This window comes from Carettochelys insculpta, chromosome 3, assembly GCF_033958435.1.
Source record: "Carettochelys insculpta isolate YL-2023 chromosome 3, ASM3395843v1, whole genome shotgun sequence".
Taxonomy (NCBI): domain Eukaryota; kingdom Metazoa; phylum Chordata; order Testudines; family Carettochelyidae; genus Carettochelys; species Carettochelys insculpta.
This window is the reverse complement of record NC_134139.1, coordinates 10907354-10925898: the sequence shown is the minus strand read 5'-3', so window position 1 is coordinate 10925898 and position 18545 is coordinate 10907354. Positions and strand designations below refer to the sequence as shown.

Sequence of the window (18545 nt, the reverse complement as noted above, 5' to 3'; positions counted from 1 at the left end):
CCTGACCGGTCAATCTTCCCCAGAGTGTGGACATACCCTGACTAAAGCTATATCTACATTAGCCCAAAACTTCGAAATGGCCATGCAAATGGCCATTTTGAAGTTTACTAATGAAACACTGAAATACATATTCAGTGCCAGCATTAGAATGCCAGCAGCTGCGGCACTTTGAAATTGACATGGCTCACCACCTCACAGCTCTTCCAGACGGGGCTCCTTTTCGAAAGGACCCCGGCAACTTCGAAATCCCCTTATTCCAAACAGCAGATAGGAATAAGGGGATTTCAAAGTTCCTGGGGTCCTTTTGAAACAGAGCCCCATCTGGACAATCCGTGCGGTGGTGAGCTGCGTCAATTTTGAAGTGCCGCAGTTGCCAGTATTCTAATGAGGTGCTGAATATGTATTTCAGTGCTTCATTAGTAAACTTCAAAATGCCCATTTGCATGGCCATTTCGAAGTTTTGGGCTAATGTAGACATAGCCTTAGTCAGGGTATGTCCACACTCTGGGGAAGATTGACCCGGCCAGGGTCGATCATCCAGAGTTCGATTTAGCATGCCTGGTAGAGAATCCTGTCAACCTCTCTCTGCATGAATGGCCAGGTAAGTCGATTGCAGATCAGTCAATTCTAGCGATGCCATTGCTCTAGCTAGAATTGCATATCTGTAATTGACCTACCTGCCTAGTGTAGATCAAGCTTGAGAGCCCAATTTTCAAAGTTGGGCTACTACAACTCTGTGTACTTGCCTGCTCCATGTGTGTAAGACATGTAATAGACATATTTTTCCACCACATGGCCTGTTGGGTGTATCCTTAAGCTATAGCTTACTTCTGTTATAGTTCTGCTACAGTGCCACCTCATTCTAATTTATATTTACTCAGTAGTAAGTTTAATATCAATGTGTAAAACATCCAGCATCAAGCTCTGATATGCCTGAGCTGTCAGACTGCCAAAGTTAGTTCAAATTGGATTTTCAATGATTTAAAGAAACAACTGAAGTGTCCTACAGTATATAGGACAAAAGCCTGAACTCACCTTTGCCTCTCTAGGGGTGGGGTCAGAGCAAGTCTGGTGTGAGACCCCGATTCATCCTTCCTGTGCAAGGCAGACTGGCTTGGGGCAGGAGAGGGGAGCATGTATTCAGACGTTCTCCTTAGTACCACTTCAAACACATGCTGCGTGCAGCAGCTGCTTCTAATAACACACACTGCTGACTGCACATTTTCCAGAGCGTAATCCTGACTTTGTTAAAGTCATTCACAAGAATCCCACTGACTTCAATGTGGCAGAATTTCACCCTTTGGGGTCTGACTAAACACTTGCTTGGTGCTGTGTTGCATTAGTTTGTGTGCTGGTTAGTTTTTTAAGGGACTACGTGGGGAAACATGTCATGGCATATGGTTATAGAGTCCAGGGGACTAGCACAGTGTGGCCTAGGGGATCAGGGTTGACAGTCCAGATGTATTTGCCCCAGGGAACTCCATTCAGCATAACGTACGGTACCAGTTTAATTCAATGGTGTTTTATAGTCCTTAAACCAGCAGCTTGAGGACATCCCTTTCATTTTAAAGCTCTATAACCCGTAGGCTTCTGAGCACTACTTGAAAGGATATACCCAAGCCTAGGAAATTCCAAAACAGCAACAAGGAGCGGCATAGAAAATGTTTATAACTCACTTCTAAGCAACAGTGAATTATCCTCGCAGGACACAAATAAAAGGAAACAAAGCAGTGAGGAATGGCGATTAAAATGTGGATTTTTTTTACCTGCCTTTTAATTTGGCCCTACTTATTTTGGCTCTCTGCATCCTGTATTCCTAGCCTACCCACAGGCTACTTTTTGCTGTGCATGTTCATCTCTGTGGCTAGGTGCAGCAGACATCCTCCAACACTATTAATATCAGCTGATTTTAAGCTAGCCTAAACTTTTTGTCCTCTGGAACTGAGGGTGTGTCTACCTGTCAATTAGATTCCCAGGATTGATCTGTCTCAGTTGATTTGGGCTTGCAGGGCTGGCAAACTATGGTGCAGCCATTCAGATTCATTTGGGAGCCCAAGCTTTGGGACTCTTAAGGGTCTGTACTGCAATTTTACAGCCCTGCAGCCCAAGACGTGTGAGCCTACAAACCAGATGTAGGTGTTTAACTGCAGTATATACATGGCCTCAAAGTTTGGCCTCCATGGCCCACTCAGGTAGTGACAAGTGAAGGAGCAGGAGAGTTCAGAGGAGGGTGTTTTATATTTGGAAGTAAGAATGTATGAACTGCCATGCTAGACCAGACCAATGGTCCATGTAGACCAGTAACCAGTCATGCAGACTGGTCAATGTCACCTTCAGAGGGGAGGGAGCGTAAGGCCCCTATTCAGCAGTGGTGTGGTACCATATTGACTGCAGTGGGTGATCAGACACCTCTCGTTCCTCAACAGCACATTGATATTTCTTGAAATTGTGAAGATGGAACATCAAAGTGTTGGGGTTTTTTTTTTGACTTTTTTCCCCACCTGTAATTAACTTTTCACCCTTGAAACTCCTTGGTAACCCAGAAGCTGTGAGTGTCTACTCCACTTGGAAAAGCTAGCAAGAACCATTCCTGTTCAAGGGGAGAGGTGGGCAGTGGGTGGTGTGGTCAGGTTTTAGGGAAGTGTTGAAGGTTGCAAATAAGTAATCATAGCTTCATAGACTACTAGAACTGGAAGGAACCTCAAGAAATCGAGTCCAGTCCCCTGCACTCATGGCTAGACCAAGCACCGTCTAGACCAGTGTTTCTTAAACATTTTGAGACCATGGAACATCTAACAATTATTTTTTAATGAGGAACACCTGTGAAAAATTTCTTAAAAAATAATTGCTCTCAGACCAAAACAAAACAAACAACCAAACTGCAACATATACGGCAAACCCAAAATGAAGTAATTCAATCAGGTATCAGAGTAATGAAGAAGTAACATCGTATCTGGTTTTAAATTCCAAAAATATATACGTGCACATCTCATTGTTGCTAGTTGCTGTGCTGCCACAGCATAGCTGCAATTGTGCACCAATGTTCCATGGAACATAGTTTAAGAAACACCCAAGAGGTGTCTGTCTAATCTGCTCTTAAATATATCAGTGATGGATATTCCACAACCTCTCTAAGCAATTTATTCCACCGTGATTAGGAAGTTTTTCCTAATGTCCAACCTAAACCTTCCTTGCTGCAATTTAAGCCCATTGATTCTTGTCTGATCCTCGGAGGAAAAAACAAAACAAAAAAAAAACCCGCAAAATCCTCCTTCCTCCTTGTAACAATCTTTTAGATACTAAAAAGGTGTTATCACATCCCCTCTCAGTCTTCTCTTTTCTAGACTAAACAAACACAATTATTTCAATCTTCCCTCCTAGGTCATGTTTTCTAGACCTTTAATCATTTTGTTGCTCTTCTCTAGATGTTCTTCTCTGTAATGTGACCTTGTGGTGGGCTCAGGACTTAAAGCAGGAAAGCAGATGGGTGATGCAGGCAAGGGGTATGGTAGTAACACAGAAGAAGAAAATTAACTGGTATCAGAGCAATATTGCCTAGTATTCTGCACAGGAGATGCTCAGTGGCCTAGGGGAATGGAGGAGAAAATGGAAGTGAACCAAAGGTAGGAGTCTGTCTACACACAGCACAAAACTGAGGAACTCTACACCCTGTGCTGGGCTTTCCTCCTTAAAAGGCAAAACAGCAGATGGTAAAATACATCCAGAAAGTTAATGATCATTATTTTTTGGCTTCCAGTCCAGCAGGGAGAGCTGCTGCAGTATCACACCCTACAGTGACAACAGCAGTAACCTGAGGCAAGTCTGGGAAGCAATCCCTCACAAAACAGGATTGCCAATTAATGTCTGCAGGATATTTTAAAAATATCAGTGGGGAAAGAAATGTTTTGCCACAAGGATGCGATTTCTTTAAGACATGTTCAAATGAATGGAAATTACTCCTGTTCGGGTGGATTTTACTTTTGTTCTTAACTGTTGCATTTCCTTAGGGGAAAATAAAAGCAATAATACTTCTAAATAAATAATCAGGACTTGATGTACTGCCAAGTGTTTCTACTAAAGGCTAGAAAAATGGTTATGAGAATTAAAAATACAGTCAGGCTGTACACGTTTCTCTGTAACTATGTTTCTTTCGGAATGTTGTTTTCTTAGCTTAAAAACTAACAAAAGGATTGATAATCAGTAGGGCAATAACTGTAACCATCATAAAGATGGATTGCTAGACCGAATGGTTTCCCTACTTCCTTAATAATTATTACATGATTGGCTGCTACTGCCATTTGCACTTCTGAAATGAGTACACAGATGCTCCGAAAGCTTTTGTTTCCAACTTTCCAAGCCTTTAACCCCTTCAACATTCATCAAATAAGATAACAATCTGGTAGCATTTGTTTACACGTTCAACTGAATGAAGGGTCTACTGAATGAATGAAAACAGAAACACCACTGTATCTGGTCTAACATGAAAATACAATCTATGGCTGTCAGCTTTTGTAATGCATCTATATAATCTAATGATTAAATCCCATTCTAGGCCAGCTGTCTGAGATTATCTGAGTGCAAGGCATGCACAAAGAAATGGGGCACGCATTTTGGATACAAAAATTTAAAATGCTCTCAGCATGGTTTTGTATTCTTGTGCTTAAAATTACAACGTTTTTCTCTTGTACTGTAACAGTATTTTAATTATACCGACCCACAAATGATATGTTATTTAGCACTGATGGCTACATTTGAGTCAATAGTGTAACACTGTTGCCAAAAAGCAAACATCATTCTGAGATTGCTATAAGTGAGGCCAGGACTACGCTACCAGGAAAAACTTCAGCTACGTGAATTGCATTGCTGGACTTGATGTACCAGACAATCAATTTTTTCTGCCATCCCCACAGTGAGAGGTCAACAGGTGAAACCTTCCTGTTGACTTTCCTTACACCTCATGACAACAAGGAGTACCAGGGTTGTCGATGGAGCCCTAATGGGCTTTGACTTAGCATGGCCTCTCTAGGATGCTGAATCAAACCCTGGAAGATTGCCTGCCATGTGTCGATCTACTAGGAAGTGTAGCTGTAACCCCAAGATATGAGAAATAATGCTTCTGCTCTATTACTTGTGGCTTAGGCCTCAACGGGAGTATTGTCAGTTCTGGACACTATATTTTGGATGTGGAAGAATTTGAGAGAGTTCAGAGAAGAGAAAAAAAATTAAAGGAATGTATAAGGCAAGAGGACCCGGATTATCAGCAGGAGGGAATGAAACTATATAAAGGTCTAGAGAATGTGACCTATGAAAAAAGGTTGAAAGAATTGGGCTTGTTTAGTTTGGAACAGAGAAGATTGAGGGGAGACATGATAGCAGTTTTCAGGTATCTAAAAGGGAGTCACAAGGAGGAAGGAGAAAACTTGTTCTTGTTGGCCTCTGAGGCTAGAACAAGAGGCAATGGCCTTAAACTGCAGCAAGGGAGGTTTAGGCTGGACATTAGGAAGAAGTTCCTAACTGTCAGGGCGGTCAAACAGTGGAATAAATTGCCAAGGGAGTTTGTGGAATCTCCATCGCTGGAGATATTTAAGAACAGGCTAGATAGATGTCTATCAGGGATGGTTTAGATAGTACTTGGTCCTGCCATTGGGGCAGGGGGCTGGACTTGATGGCCTCTCGAGGTCCCTTCCAGTCCTAGTGTTCTATGATTCTATGACCTTCGGGACTAAAGCCCTGCACTCTACCACATAAGCTAAAGGCCAGGTGGCTCTCAGCCAAGGCTGTAGAGCACAGACTTCACTCTTCCTTATCAGTGCTTTCTGTGCCTCTGGGGTTACATATAGAAAACATGACCTAAGGAAGAAGACTGAAAAAATGGACTTTGTGTATTCTGGAGAAGACTGAGAAAGGCCACGATAACAGTTTGAGTGCCTAAGAGGTTGTTACATGGAGGAGGGAGAAAATTATTCTCCTTAACCTCTTAGGATAAGACAAGAAGCAACAGGCTTTAAATTGCAGCAAGGATGGTTTAGGCTGAACACCAGGGAAAACTTCCTGTCGGGATAATTAATGCCTGGAAAACATTGCCTAGAGACGTTGTGGAATCTCTGTCATTGGCGCTGTGTAAGAGCAAATGAGAATAACACTTGCTGGGATGGCCTCAGGCCTGCAGAGGGAAGAGTATGGGAGGGTGAAAGGAATAACTGCCCCGGGGCCTGGTGATTTAAAGGGGCCCAGGGCTTGTGGATGATGCCGTTGTTACTGTGGCAACAACATTGGCTTAAGTCCCGGGCCCCTTTGAATTGCTACTGGAGTTCTGAAGCGCTGTTCCGGATGCTCTGCATGGCGCTGAGGGGATTTTCCAAGTTTCTGTCTGCATTCAAGGGTATCTGTCCCTGCCCGGCCCCTTCCATCTGAGGCCCTGACTTTTTTGGGTGCGGAACCAAACCCCTGACACACACCCCTGTCCTCCCTTACTCCTTGTGACAATAACAAGTACCTGGGCCGACTGTAGAGCCCTGATGGTTCAATTTAGCACATACTCATTAGGTATGCTAAATCCCACCCCGGAAGATCAACCTTGAAGGAGTCAATCTTCTGGTAAGAGTGGACATACCCTTAGTCCTGCTTTGAATGCAGGGGACTGGACTAGAAGACTTCTTGAGTCCATTATTCTAAGATTTCTTAGATTAGCTTCTGAACCTATCCCAAAATGCAAGTTAAGAAAGCAGCAGGTGCAATTTGGTAGGACATTTTTTCGCATTCGGTCTGACTTAAACTTGAAAAAAAGCAAGACAAGTTTGAAATGTAATCAGTAACTCACTTCTTCCGGCTAAGATATTAAGGTGTATAATGTAAGGCTATTTACTCTGCTGAGGTATTTACAATATCTGACTAGAACATTTGGATTTCTGCCAAAGTTTCATCCTTGATTTTGTATTTCCTGGCTCCTCTCAGTTGTTAGTTAGTTGTCCATTTGGTTGGTAGCTTTTAATTTAGACCTTTAGGGCTTCATTATGTTCTGAACCGAATCTATGAAAATATATAGTGACTCCACTGAAATAAAGGGCAGGACTGCAAATTTACACTGACATAAATGAAAGCAGAATTTGGCCTTGTCCTGCCTCCTGACTCCAAGGGCCTATGTGATAGACTTGCCACAACTTTACAGCTCCTCAGACATCACCTTTACTATTGGAGTGACAGCTTCAATGGATCAGGAATTCTTTGCAATGCTGCAGCATTCTACCTAAGAAGATTCTTCTTTGCGCCATCAGGACCCAGTCAATTTTACAGACAATGGGCCTAAAAAGTATCACCATAAAAAACAAAGATTTTTTCCATTGAGAATGCTCGACGTCCTCCAAGCCTCATAAATTTCTATATATTAGAATCATAACTTTTAAGCAGCCAGTCTGATTGTCTTCCCATTTTGTACAAACAAAGCTGTTCCTAACAGAGCAGAGCCTGACAAATTTTAAAATGTTTTACAACCAAGGTACATAACTCTGAAGTGTGTACGTCTAAAGGAACTACTGACAGTTCATTAATTACACAACAGCCGTAGTATTATACATGTAACAGATCCCAGTGAACAAACCACTTGTCCTGTTTAGACTGGGCTTCTTCATGAATTCCTGTATTTGGATTAGTGCTGACTGGCATTGTGCAGGACTAAGGTATATCTGTTAAATCAGGAATGTTAAAAAGACCATAAGTCAATTATATGAACCGGATTTTTACTAAGCAATGTCTCACTGCTTTGTGGTCTAATACAATGATGATAACATAAAATCAAATGTAACAAACAAAATTCCTAAGGCAAATGAGCTTAAAGAAAAAATGCTTCATTTTTATGTAATACAGGAAAAAATTCTGAAATGGTAATTTTCACATTTTTTCCCCCATGGAGATAAACCCTTTGGCCAAGAATATACAAAAACTAGAATCAAAAGTTAGGCTGCTAAATCTTTATCAGGGTAATGATCTGATCTTGCAGTCTTGAGTGTTTTGAAGCCCCACTGATTTTGGTGCATAAATAACATCGTTCAGGCCCTTAATTTGACTCCAGTAAACTCTTTCAAATCTGGCATTCTATCACCCATTCTATCATCCAGAACTCTCAAATAACTGTCATTTTAACCATAAGTAAATTTTAGTTACATTTTCCATTAAGTACAGTCTAGTGAAAGTATATGCAAATAAATACAGCCAATACAGTGGAAGTTGAGAGTGCATAGTGTCACTGTTGTTGACAAATAAAGTATTCTGCACACAGTTTTGTTTTTCTTAATATCTAAACTTGTTTTTCTTTAGTGTCATGCATTGCTAGGAGCACCTCTCTATGATCCAGAATCTTTGAATATCTGGCAACCTCCAGGTCCCATTAGGAAAGAGTTTACTGTATGTTGCGCAGTGTTCTCTGTAAGCTGAAAACTAGGGCAGCGCTGCCAGGAGAGCTTCAAATGCTGGTCAGCTGATTAGCAGAGTGCCCACAGCCACACCCAGTGGCCAATGTCTTTCTATCTGTGGTGCACATACACACCTGCCTTGGTGCACATAACAAAATTTATTTCACCCATGGATGCAAAAAGATTTGAGAGAACACTGATGTCACGGGAGCTTCTGGCTGGTTAGCATTTCTGAGAATGGGGTTGCATTATCAAAGAACATAGGCGCTTAAGGCAGTTAGCTGACCTGATCTCTCCTTCTGAAAAAGAAAGAGGCAGCATGGCAAGAGACTCATGAGTGACTCCAGATCTCTCTAAGCTCTCAAAGCAAATTTAGTTTGAGGTTGGATCTTACAAATGGTTCAGTCAGTTTCAGGAAAGAGGGGAGAACAAAGTAGGTGGAGGGAGGTTCTCATCGTAATGATTTTGCCATCCTAGTTCACTTATCACTAATCGTAATGAGATACCATCTTGGACACTAGATCATGAACCATTTCTTTTCCAAATTAAAGGCCTCTTCCAGAGCTTGTTTAAGCGAACAGGGACTTTTCAATAACTTCAAAGGGTTTGGATCAGGCACTCACTGATCCATGTAATTTACAAAGGATAGTCAATATTAAAAGGAATAATAAGACAACATCTCTGTGGAGCAGAATAAAAATCAATTTTTAGAAACAGTAATAGTGTGAGATCATTTACAAATGAGTGGCTTGTGTCCACCCAGTGTGGCTCCAAATACACTATATATTCAGGCTGTAAAATAAGAAATCAGACCTTCCCCATACTGTACCTGTGAGGTAGGTATTGTGTGAAGAATTGATGAAATAGTGAGACAATGGCTGAGACATATCTTCATTCAAATCCAGTTTCTCTGGGGGAACAACGCCATTCTCCTCTCCACTCAGGTATCGCATAAATCCCTCCACTGATATCTGTCCTGGGAAAGCACAAATTTGGGAGAATCACACATTAATTCTAAACAAGTAATCCTTGGGACATATGTATTTTTTCATTTAACCCACATACAGAATATTTCATATGAGAAAGACCATGTTACAAACACATTGGACTAGTTTTGAATATGGCCCAGATCTATACAATTTATTGTAGTGATTTTATTATTACCCTTTAGCTCTCAGAAGTCCATGTAGGGATCTACACACATGACATGAATTGATGTTAAAGGCATTAGATTGGCTAATCCATTATTGCTTTGAAAATTAGGAGGATATTACCTTAGGCTACGGTTATACTACAGCGCTCTGTTGACAGAAGTCGCTGTTGGGAGAGATGTCTCAACAAAACTTCTGTCAACAGAGTGTGGCCACACACAAAAGCCAATTGGGAGAGTGCTCCGCTGTGTCAACAGAGCAGACAGATTGCCTGGTCGCTCTCTCAGCAAAACAGGCACCTGGAAGCACAGCAGGCAGGGCTGCCCATTGTTCTGGATGCCCTGTCTGTCAAGAGAAGGCAGTCGCATAGCTTTTTTGTCTACAAAATCTGTCAACAGCAGTGTTATGCCTCATGGCTGAGAGGCACAGAGCTGGTGGCAAAAGTATTCAGCTTTATCGACGAACTGTCGGCAAAACACATTTTTGTGTGTAGATGTTCTACCAGTTTTGTCGACAAAACCAAGGTTTTTGTCAGCAAAACTCATTAGTGTAACTGTAGCCTTAGAGGGACTGTTCTGCCACACTTTTGATTTAATTCCCTTCAGTGCAATGAAAGCCAAGCAACAAAATTCCATTGTACTACTTTGCCATTTCTTTTGCTTTTTTTGTTAGCGTTCTAATTGTTCCTCCATCCTCCATTGAGAGTCAGTTCCTGGGGTCTTAACTCAGTTTGCATTCAGTTCTTTGCACTGACTGGGAATATGCCTGAATAAGGATAGAGTAAAAAGCACTTCTGGGGCAATTTGGGTGTAAAAGACCACAGATGTAAATCAACCAAGCTGATAAATCCTGTTCTGTCAGTGGGCACTCCTGGAATCAGCTAGAAGTTTTGTCTTGAGACAGAGTGAAGTGGAGGAGATTCGTAGATGACCTATGCTCCACTTGGAATGCAAGAGTTTAAGTCAAGTAAGTCAGTATGTTTCCAGTATGTATATCTCAGCTCAGACAAGCTAACTTCCTTAGCAAGTCAATGAGTTAATATTCTGTTTCATAATTATTTTACTTACTAGCACTAATGACATTTCAACATTCCTTTGAAATTACAGGACCATGTTCAGCCTAAGCACAAATGGGACCTACACCACTGACATCAGTGAAGCAGTGCCTACTTACACGTAGCCTGAATTGGAGCTTTATACCACTAGGTTTTGACCTACTCAGGGGTGAGCGAAAGGAGGCACGTGCCCCCGCAGGGGGATGTGAAATTCTGTAAGGGGGGCGTGCCGCACAATTGGCTGCTGGGTCTCGGGCTCATCCATCTCATTGAACATGTTGAAGTATGTTATTGTTTTTATGTCTGTGTATTCACGTTTATACACTGATGCACAAAGTTTTTGCATTCTACAGGCTTACTTTCTTACACACACTGAAAGGGGTTTTTCTCCTTTTTTCGTATGAAGATAACGAAAATGTCTGTTGGGCTCCTGCTAACTACAGGGACAAAAAGTGGAGGCCCAACATAAAAAGTTTGCTCATCCCTGCTGTATCTGCCACATGCAACGGCATAACATTTCCTTTCAGCATTTCCCCCTCCCCTTTTTTTCTGATTGCTTTCATCTAGTTTCCCTCCACACACCCGGATAATGATAATTTCTCCTAACAAGGCCAGGTTCCAAGCTGGAAGAAGACGTGGTTTAATTGGCCTCTCCAAAGAAGCCTGTACTATGTCTAATGGCAGGAGCTAGCAGACTTTCTATGGGGTTAGGAAGTGGGAGGTCTGGGCTCAGTTCCTAATTCTCTCAGGCTATATTTACACTGCAGAGCTATTTCAGGATACTTCAAATATCCCATAGTAGTAACTCTGCACCTAGGAAACACACCTGATATTCCAAAATATTTTTCAAAATAACAGGTGTGCTATTTCGGCATCCCTCTACCTTTGTTGTGGGAGGAATAAAGGATGCCACGAAACAGCCCAGTATTTCGAAATTTGGTGGTGTATAGACAGCATCAAATCCCAAAACAGCCTATTTCCAAACTGAATCTAAATAGGATATGCAATTTGCATAGTGAAAATTACTGTCCACTGTCTAAGGGCATGTTTACACTACACAGCTTTTAGCAACAAGGTAGTGTTGACACAGTGCTGTTGCTAGAAGTCAGCATGTGGAAATACTGCTTGCTGGCACGTGTGGTGACAAAATACTCCCACCACTTACACGGTGAGCTTTGCTTTGTCAGCAGGGCAGAACGCCTGCTAAAAAAAAAAAACAGCATTCCGATTTTCTTTTTCTTTTCTTCTTTGTTTTTTGTTTTTAAGTTTTGTCAATCAAGTGCAAGAACAGATATACTCAAATGCCATGATCAGAGTCGATGCAGGGGGGCGGGGTGTCCAGGGGAGTCAAATGCACCCCCTAGCATCACTTCTGGTACATGCAGGCCAGTTCTGACCCTTCCCTGGAGTGCGGCAGCCTGAGAGCACATGAGCATGAGCTTCTTGGAGGTGGGCAGGGGTGGGAAGAGAGCACATGAGCTTCTTGGAGGTGAGCAGAAGCAGGAGGGGAGTGCATGGCCAGGAAGGGGGTTGGAGCACTGGTGGATCAGGGGACAGGGTAGGGGAGGGCAATGTGGTTGATGCCGCTGGAATCCCCACACAAGTCGCGGCTGTCTGTGACCATAGCACAGGCACAAACTCTATGCCTTCAGCAACCTGACCTGTGCAAAGGAAATAGCACCCCAGCCTCTCACCTTTGACAAGTCCTCTGGGATCATCAGGTGAAAATGTGCTGTCTGTCTGCATAAAGTAGTTATTTTAAGTCTGAGCATGGACATCAGGATTTGGTTGAGATTAGAGAGCAGGACATTAACAATGAACCAAGGCATATAAAGCGTCTAACAGACTGAAATTCTGATGCCTTGTTTTCAGAAGCACCAAATCAATCTATTTCTGTGACATGGAGTGCAGTGAGAATACAAAATAGCACAATCAACATGCATTCTCATGACAAACGTAAGAAGGCTGAAAGGGAAAACCAAGCTCATCCACAGCTTGAACACAGGAATCTGGCTACAAACGTCTGGGGTTCCTGGGTTGCTTTGACACGGAGAAAATCAATCACCAATAGACTGAAGCCTAAATGCTTTTTTCTTTTCACAGTTGAGGCAAAAATAATCAGGCAAGCTTTCTCAGGTTTCGAGGCTGCTGCTTCAGCAGGCAATCTGAGGGCTTGGCCCAAGGACCTAGCTAGTTCAGGTACCATGGAGCTGAGTTTGGGCCTGATTCCAAACCTATCAAAGTCAGTGGAAAGCCTCCCCCGACTTGAGCTCCAGTGACATAAAGGGAGAGTTAATATCATTCTGTGAAAGTTTCCTGCAGAGTTAACACCCTCCTGAGACAGGGTGGGCCTCTCCTGAGACCTGCTAGGGTGTTTTCAGAGCTTCTTCTCTTCCAAAGTCTTTTCTCCTTTGGGAACCTTACTCCAGTCTTTCCAGATCTCCCAGTACTGGGACCTTTCTAGTAAAAGCAATTCAGTCTGAGTTTTCCTTTAGTTGCCTTGCTTTTTTATAGTAGTTACATATGGCTAACCTTTGGCTCTGGGTTAACCTTCAAGCTCTCCCTACAAAGATCAGCTGTTATCTGGTATGGTGAGTTGCATCCTTGTGGGTGGTGGAAGTCTGCATGCTGTCTTCCTCCCACCAACGCTGTCCTAAGGCACAGCAGCTTTTCTCCTTAAGTACATCCTAATAGAGCACCAATTTTCATCTTAAGCGAAACCTGTTTCTGCTGAATGGTCAATTATGATTTGTCTTAAAACTTATTTATTGATAAATTTAATCAGTACTGTTATTTTTGTGCACAAATAGTGCAAAAGCCAGCCTAGTTCATAACTTTTCTTTTGTCCACAAACAGAGAAAACAGATGCTTCACTGAAATTAATGATGTATTTGAGAAGATGGCTGGTCACTGATGAGATTTTGACCTCCCTTAGTAGTACTTATTTAAAAATTAAATATACATAAACCACACTTCATATGATGTGGCAGCTGGATTTACTGACAGAACGTGTCATAAATATCTTGCTCCTGCACACAGTGGCTTATGCCTTTGTGCCTCATAACCTAGAAATCTTTCTGCTGTGGAAAAACGTGGGATTTCTATTTTTTACAGATAATCTTTAGTTTCTCCATTTTGTGGGGAAAAAAAGGTAGAACCTGGTTTATCTGAGCCTCCTTTAGCCATCTTTTCATATTAGCTGCATGGAGCTGTCCATTCGAATCACAGAGGCTGTTGTCTCTGGATGGCTGGATCCAATATGGCTGGGAATAAAATGGAGTACAAACAGTCCTTCTGGAGCAAAATCCAAACTGTATTTTCCCCAGTGGTGGCAACCATACACTAAATCTTGTTGGGTTTGATTGCACTGAATTGTGCAAGGACACAATCACATACTTTGGAACAATCCTGCAGTTGCACAGTGTCTTCAGCAGCAGTCCTCAAAAGTGGGAAATTCTGAAGCAGCATCTGCCGTTTCCCTTCACAGCATGATGACGACGACGACGAACTGATGACACTAAACCAGTTGCACAGCATTTGGACTCTGTGAGAAAGGCTTTAAGTGAGCTTTAATCTCCTACTCTCCCAGCATCAGCTCACACAGCTTAAGTCAATTCAGAAGTATGCATCCAAATTTGAATGAATTTTAATGTCATCTATGTGGATGAAGCTGCTAAATATGACCCATGAAACTGATCTTGTAATTGAAGCAAGCAATGCTACATTACATGTTGAGTGGGAGAACACTGAATGACTTCTAAAAACATTCAAAAGATTTGTGATCAATGGGACGCAATCCCTTCTGAGTCCAAATCAGTAGCACAGGCTATTGACATTTCATCTGAGTTTTCCACCACTCACAGCCTAACACCTCACTCTGATGCAGAAAGTCACTATAGAGTCAATTTCTTTTTTGTTTTTATTGACTCCATCAAATTTGGTCTTAAATGTTGATTTGAGTCACTGTGACAATTCTGTACCCTGAAAGGATTCCTGTTTTGGATTCGGTGGCTGAACAGTTTCAACAAAAGTACAACAAAATTTCAAGAGATCTCTGCGACAAGATCATCATCTTGAAACGTATACATTCTATCAACTTTACATTGGACAGCAAGCCAAAAGAACTGCTTCAAAAAATATTCAATCTCGGCCTGTTGACTATATTTCCTAATATCACAACTGCATTATGAGCTTCAGACAGTCTCCCTGTATCAGTGGCTTCAGGCGAATGAACATTCAACATGCTAAAAGTAGTAAAGAACTACCGTCGCTCTACAATGGGCCAAGAGTGTTTAAATTGGCTCTCAGTGCTTAAGATTAGCAGTGATGTTGCATGTAAATGAGATCTTTCTTCAATTATAAATGAGTTTGCACACAAAGCCAGAAAAGCGTTCCTAAAATGAAGAATTTTGCTTGCGGTGAAAACTTACAGTTAAACTTATACCTTTAAAACATATGCTATTGGTATAATGCTGCAATGCTGTCGATGGCTCTCTTCAGTTCATCCACAGTCGGTTCTTGATCCAGTTCGTCCATTACTGGTAGGAGCTCGATGGCATCGAGGGCTGCGTCAACCACAACGTTCTCGCGTGGGTACAGCTCGGAGTAGTGCTCAACCCAGCGCTCCATCTGTTTGGCTTTGTCAGCAACGACTTCACCAGATTTGGATTTCAGAGGTGCCATCTTGTTCTGGGTGGGTCCTAATACCTTCCTCATACCCTCGTACATTCCTCTGAGATTACCAAAGTCGGCACAGGTCTGGATGCTGCTGCAAAGCTGGAGCCAGTGGTTGTTGGCACAGCGCCTGGCTGTCTGCTGTACTGTTCTTCTGGCCTCTCTAAGCACTTGCTGGGTACTCTGGCTCAGTGAGCATTTGTACTCCAGGAGTGCAGCGCGCTTCTTTTCAATGACTGGAATCATCTCGTCAGAGTTAGCTTCGAACCAGTCGTTCGTGTTTCTAGCTCTTCTTCCAAACACCGATAAAGCCGTGTTGTAAACAGTATCCCTCAGATGTTGCCATTCGGATGTCGCATCGGCGCCCCCAGGGCCGCTGCGCAGATTTTCCTGGAGGGTCTCTCTGAACTTTTCAGCTTTCTCCGAATTTGCCATCTTTCTGGTGTCAATGCAGGGCCTTCCAGCAGGTTTAGAGCGGTACAGCTTCTTGGGTCTCAGCTTGAGCTTGGAGCAAACTAGCGAGTGATCTGTATCACAGTCAGCACTATGATAGCTGCGTGTCAGAAGGATGTTTTTGAGGTTATTACGCCTAGTGATGACCACATCTAGTTGATGCCAGTGCTTTGAGCATGGGTGTCTCCACAACACTTTGTGCTGTGGCTTCGTTTGGAAGAATATGTTTGTGATGCACAGATTGTGGTACGTGCACAGTTCAAGGAGACGCTGTCCATTGTCATTCATTTTTCCCACACCGAAGTGTCCTAAGCAGGAAGGCCATGAGGCCCAATCAGCTCCAACTCTTGCATTGAAGTCACCCAAGATGTACAGTTGCTCATGAGCAGGTATTTGCACTACAGCAGCACTAAGCACGTCGTAGAACTTGTCTTTTACTTCTGGTGTGGCGTACAGGGTTGGAGCATAAGCGCTGATCAGGTGGACAGGACCGGCGCAAGTTTGAAGCGTGATCTGAAGAAGTCTTTCTGATCCGCCCATGACTAAATCAACCATTTGTAGAAGGGTGTTTCTGACAGCAAAGCCAACACCATGCTCTCTGGGTTCTTCTTGGGCTTTACCTTGCCAGAAAAAGGTGTAGTCCTTTTCCTTTAGAGATCTCGAATCGGCAAGTCGCATCTCTTGCAGTGCAGCGATATCAACTCTGAGCCTCTTCAGTTCCTCGTTGATGACAGCGGTCTTGCGGGCGTCACTGATGGCCTGAAGATCTTCAGTCAAGCCGGTCAGCATGGTCCGCACATTCCAGCAAGCAAGCTTGAATTGTTGATATTTCTCATTTCTTGTTGATTTTCTTATTGGTTTGCCTGGTGCCCAAATTTCAGTCACTTGTCAGGTTCAGGAACCTTAAGCCTCACGCACCCAGCGAGGCAGGTGAACTAACAAAGATGTCTGCAAGAGAGACCTCAGAGAGATAGACATTGAGCTGGACAGTTGGGAAGAACTAGCAGACAACCACAGCAGATGGAGGCAGGGGTTACACAAGGGCCTTCAGAAGGGCAAGTTGAAGATCAGACAGCTAGCAGAGGAGAAGCGAGCGCACAGAAAGCACAATAAGGACTTGCCAGACACCCACTACATCTGCAAGAGATGCAGCAAGGACTGTCACTCTCATGTGGGTCTTTATAGTCACAATAGATGCTGTAAATGAAGTCCTCAATTGAAACTTTAAAGGGCGCGATCCATAGTCTATGCAGACTGAAGGATGCCTACTACTATTGGTATAATGACTTAACTGTTAATAAATAAATGTCTCAAGTGCTTATTTTCATATATTCTTTTGGTTTTAGTATGACCCTGTGGACGAGAAGTTCAATATGCTGGGGGTCGGAGGCTGGGCTCAGTCCTTCTCTGAAAGGGCCAGATTTTTATTTCCATTTCATGAAAGACACAAAGCAATAACAAAATGAAATAACCTGGAGAAAGATCTTAGGTCTTGGACTCCATCACTTGTGCTCTAACCACTATGTGACATTGCCCCCCGACATAGCTAGAGAAATAAGACAAATGAGAGTGCTCAATAGGTCTAAGTTGTGTGAACTGTGTGATAGACCACAGCCCACAGCAGGCTATGGTGGTCTTCTAGAGGGCAAGTGTGTGGGCAGTTGTGTGTGTGTCTTTATGTGTCCTAGAGACTGAAGCTTATCAGGGAACAGCCTATAGCAGCAGGCTAAACTAGCACCTGCTGCTAATTCAGCACCTGTGGCCAATTAAAGCCTGCAGAACCCTTTAAAAGGGCTTCCCTCAGGTAAGAAAGAGGGTAAGGAGATACAGGATGGATGAGCAGGAAGCAAGGAGTATGGAAGAAGAACTCCCAGGAAGAGAGGGCTGCTGCAACCACCTGAGGAAGGCACTGGGGAAGCATCTGGTGCAAGTGGTCCAGGGAGGCAGTTGCTGCATCAAGGGGGACCAAACTCTAGCTGCAGTTGCATAGGGTCCCTGGGCTGGAACCTGGCATGTGTGGGAGGGGTCCGGGTTCCCCCCAGGACACCTCACACCCCAGGGCAGCTCTAGGGAGTAGGAGGAGACTGGACACACCTAAGGGGTCTCCTCCACTAATGACTGTCACACTCACTGTGCCAACGATGAGAATGGCTCAATAATGCCATAATCCAGGCCTCTGTGAGAACAGGAGGCAGAAAAGGGACACGGTGAGCTTCTGAGGCATCGACTAAACCACCACAAAGTGCAGGATCCTAGGAGGATAAGCTTGGGGCTTTGTCACAACAGGGGCAAGAGGAATGTAATAACTGTCAACAAGGATCTGAAGTGTAAACAACAAGGATGGGGAGGAATGGTTTAAGGGGGCCAAAGTCAAAAACAGCTAAGAGTAACAAGGTCAGAATAAGCAATGGAATATTCAGGATGACTAGCTGAAAAAAGTTTCGCCACAGTGAACTCTAAGATTGTGGAACAGTTGTGCAACTGATTTGGCAGATGTCGTCTTGCTGGAAACAGTTACAATTAGACCTGACATAACACTGTGAGAACAGACGGTCAAGTCGAGAGAATGGTGACCAGTTTGGGATCCTCTCTAGCTGGGTGGTGCACAATGCCCCCAAAGTATCGCAGACCCCACTCCTGTTCCACCTGTCCCCACCAACCCCAGCTCCTGCTTTGCCTCTTTCCTGCCTCCTCTCCCAAACCCACACCAGCCCCGCTCCTCCTGCTCCCTTTTGGAGGTTGAGGAATGCCGCAAATCAGCTATTTACAGTGCTTTGGAAGTGCAGGAAGGTCAAAGGTGAATTT

The 18545-nt window shown here is 43.3% G+C and overlaps 1 protein-coding gene across 5 annotated transcripts in view; it reads right to left on the bottom strand.

Moving 5' to 3' along the window:
• The window catches only part of PLCB1 (phospholipase C beta 1), a 746723-nt gene that overhangs the window by 175977 nt on the left and 552201 nt on the right, over window positions 1–18545 (bottom strand). For all 5 annotated transcript variants that reach the window (XR_012644898.1, XM_074989347.1, XM_074989348.1 and 2 more), the window contains exon 10: window positions 9238–9384. Coding sequence is in view for 4 of the 5 variants with exons in the window: in XM_074989347.1 (XP_074845448.1) it covers window positions 9238–9384 (147 nt within the window). In the remaining variant the exon portion in view is untranslated. The remainder of the gene's footprint in view (window positions 1–9237; window positions 9385–18545) is intronic.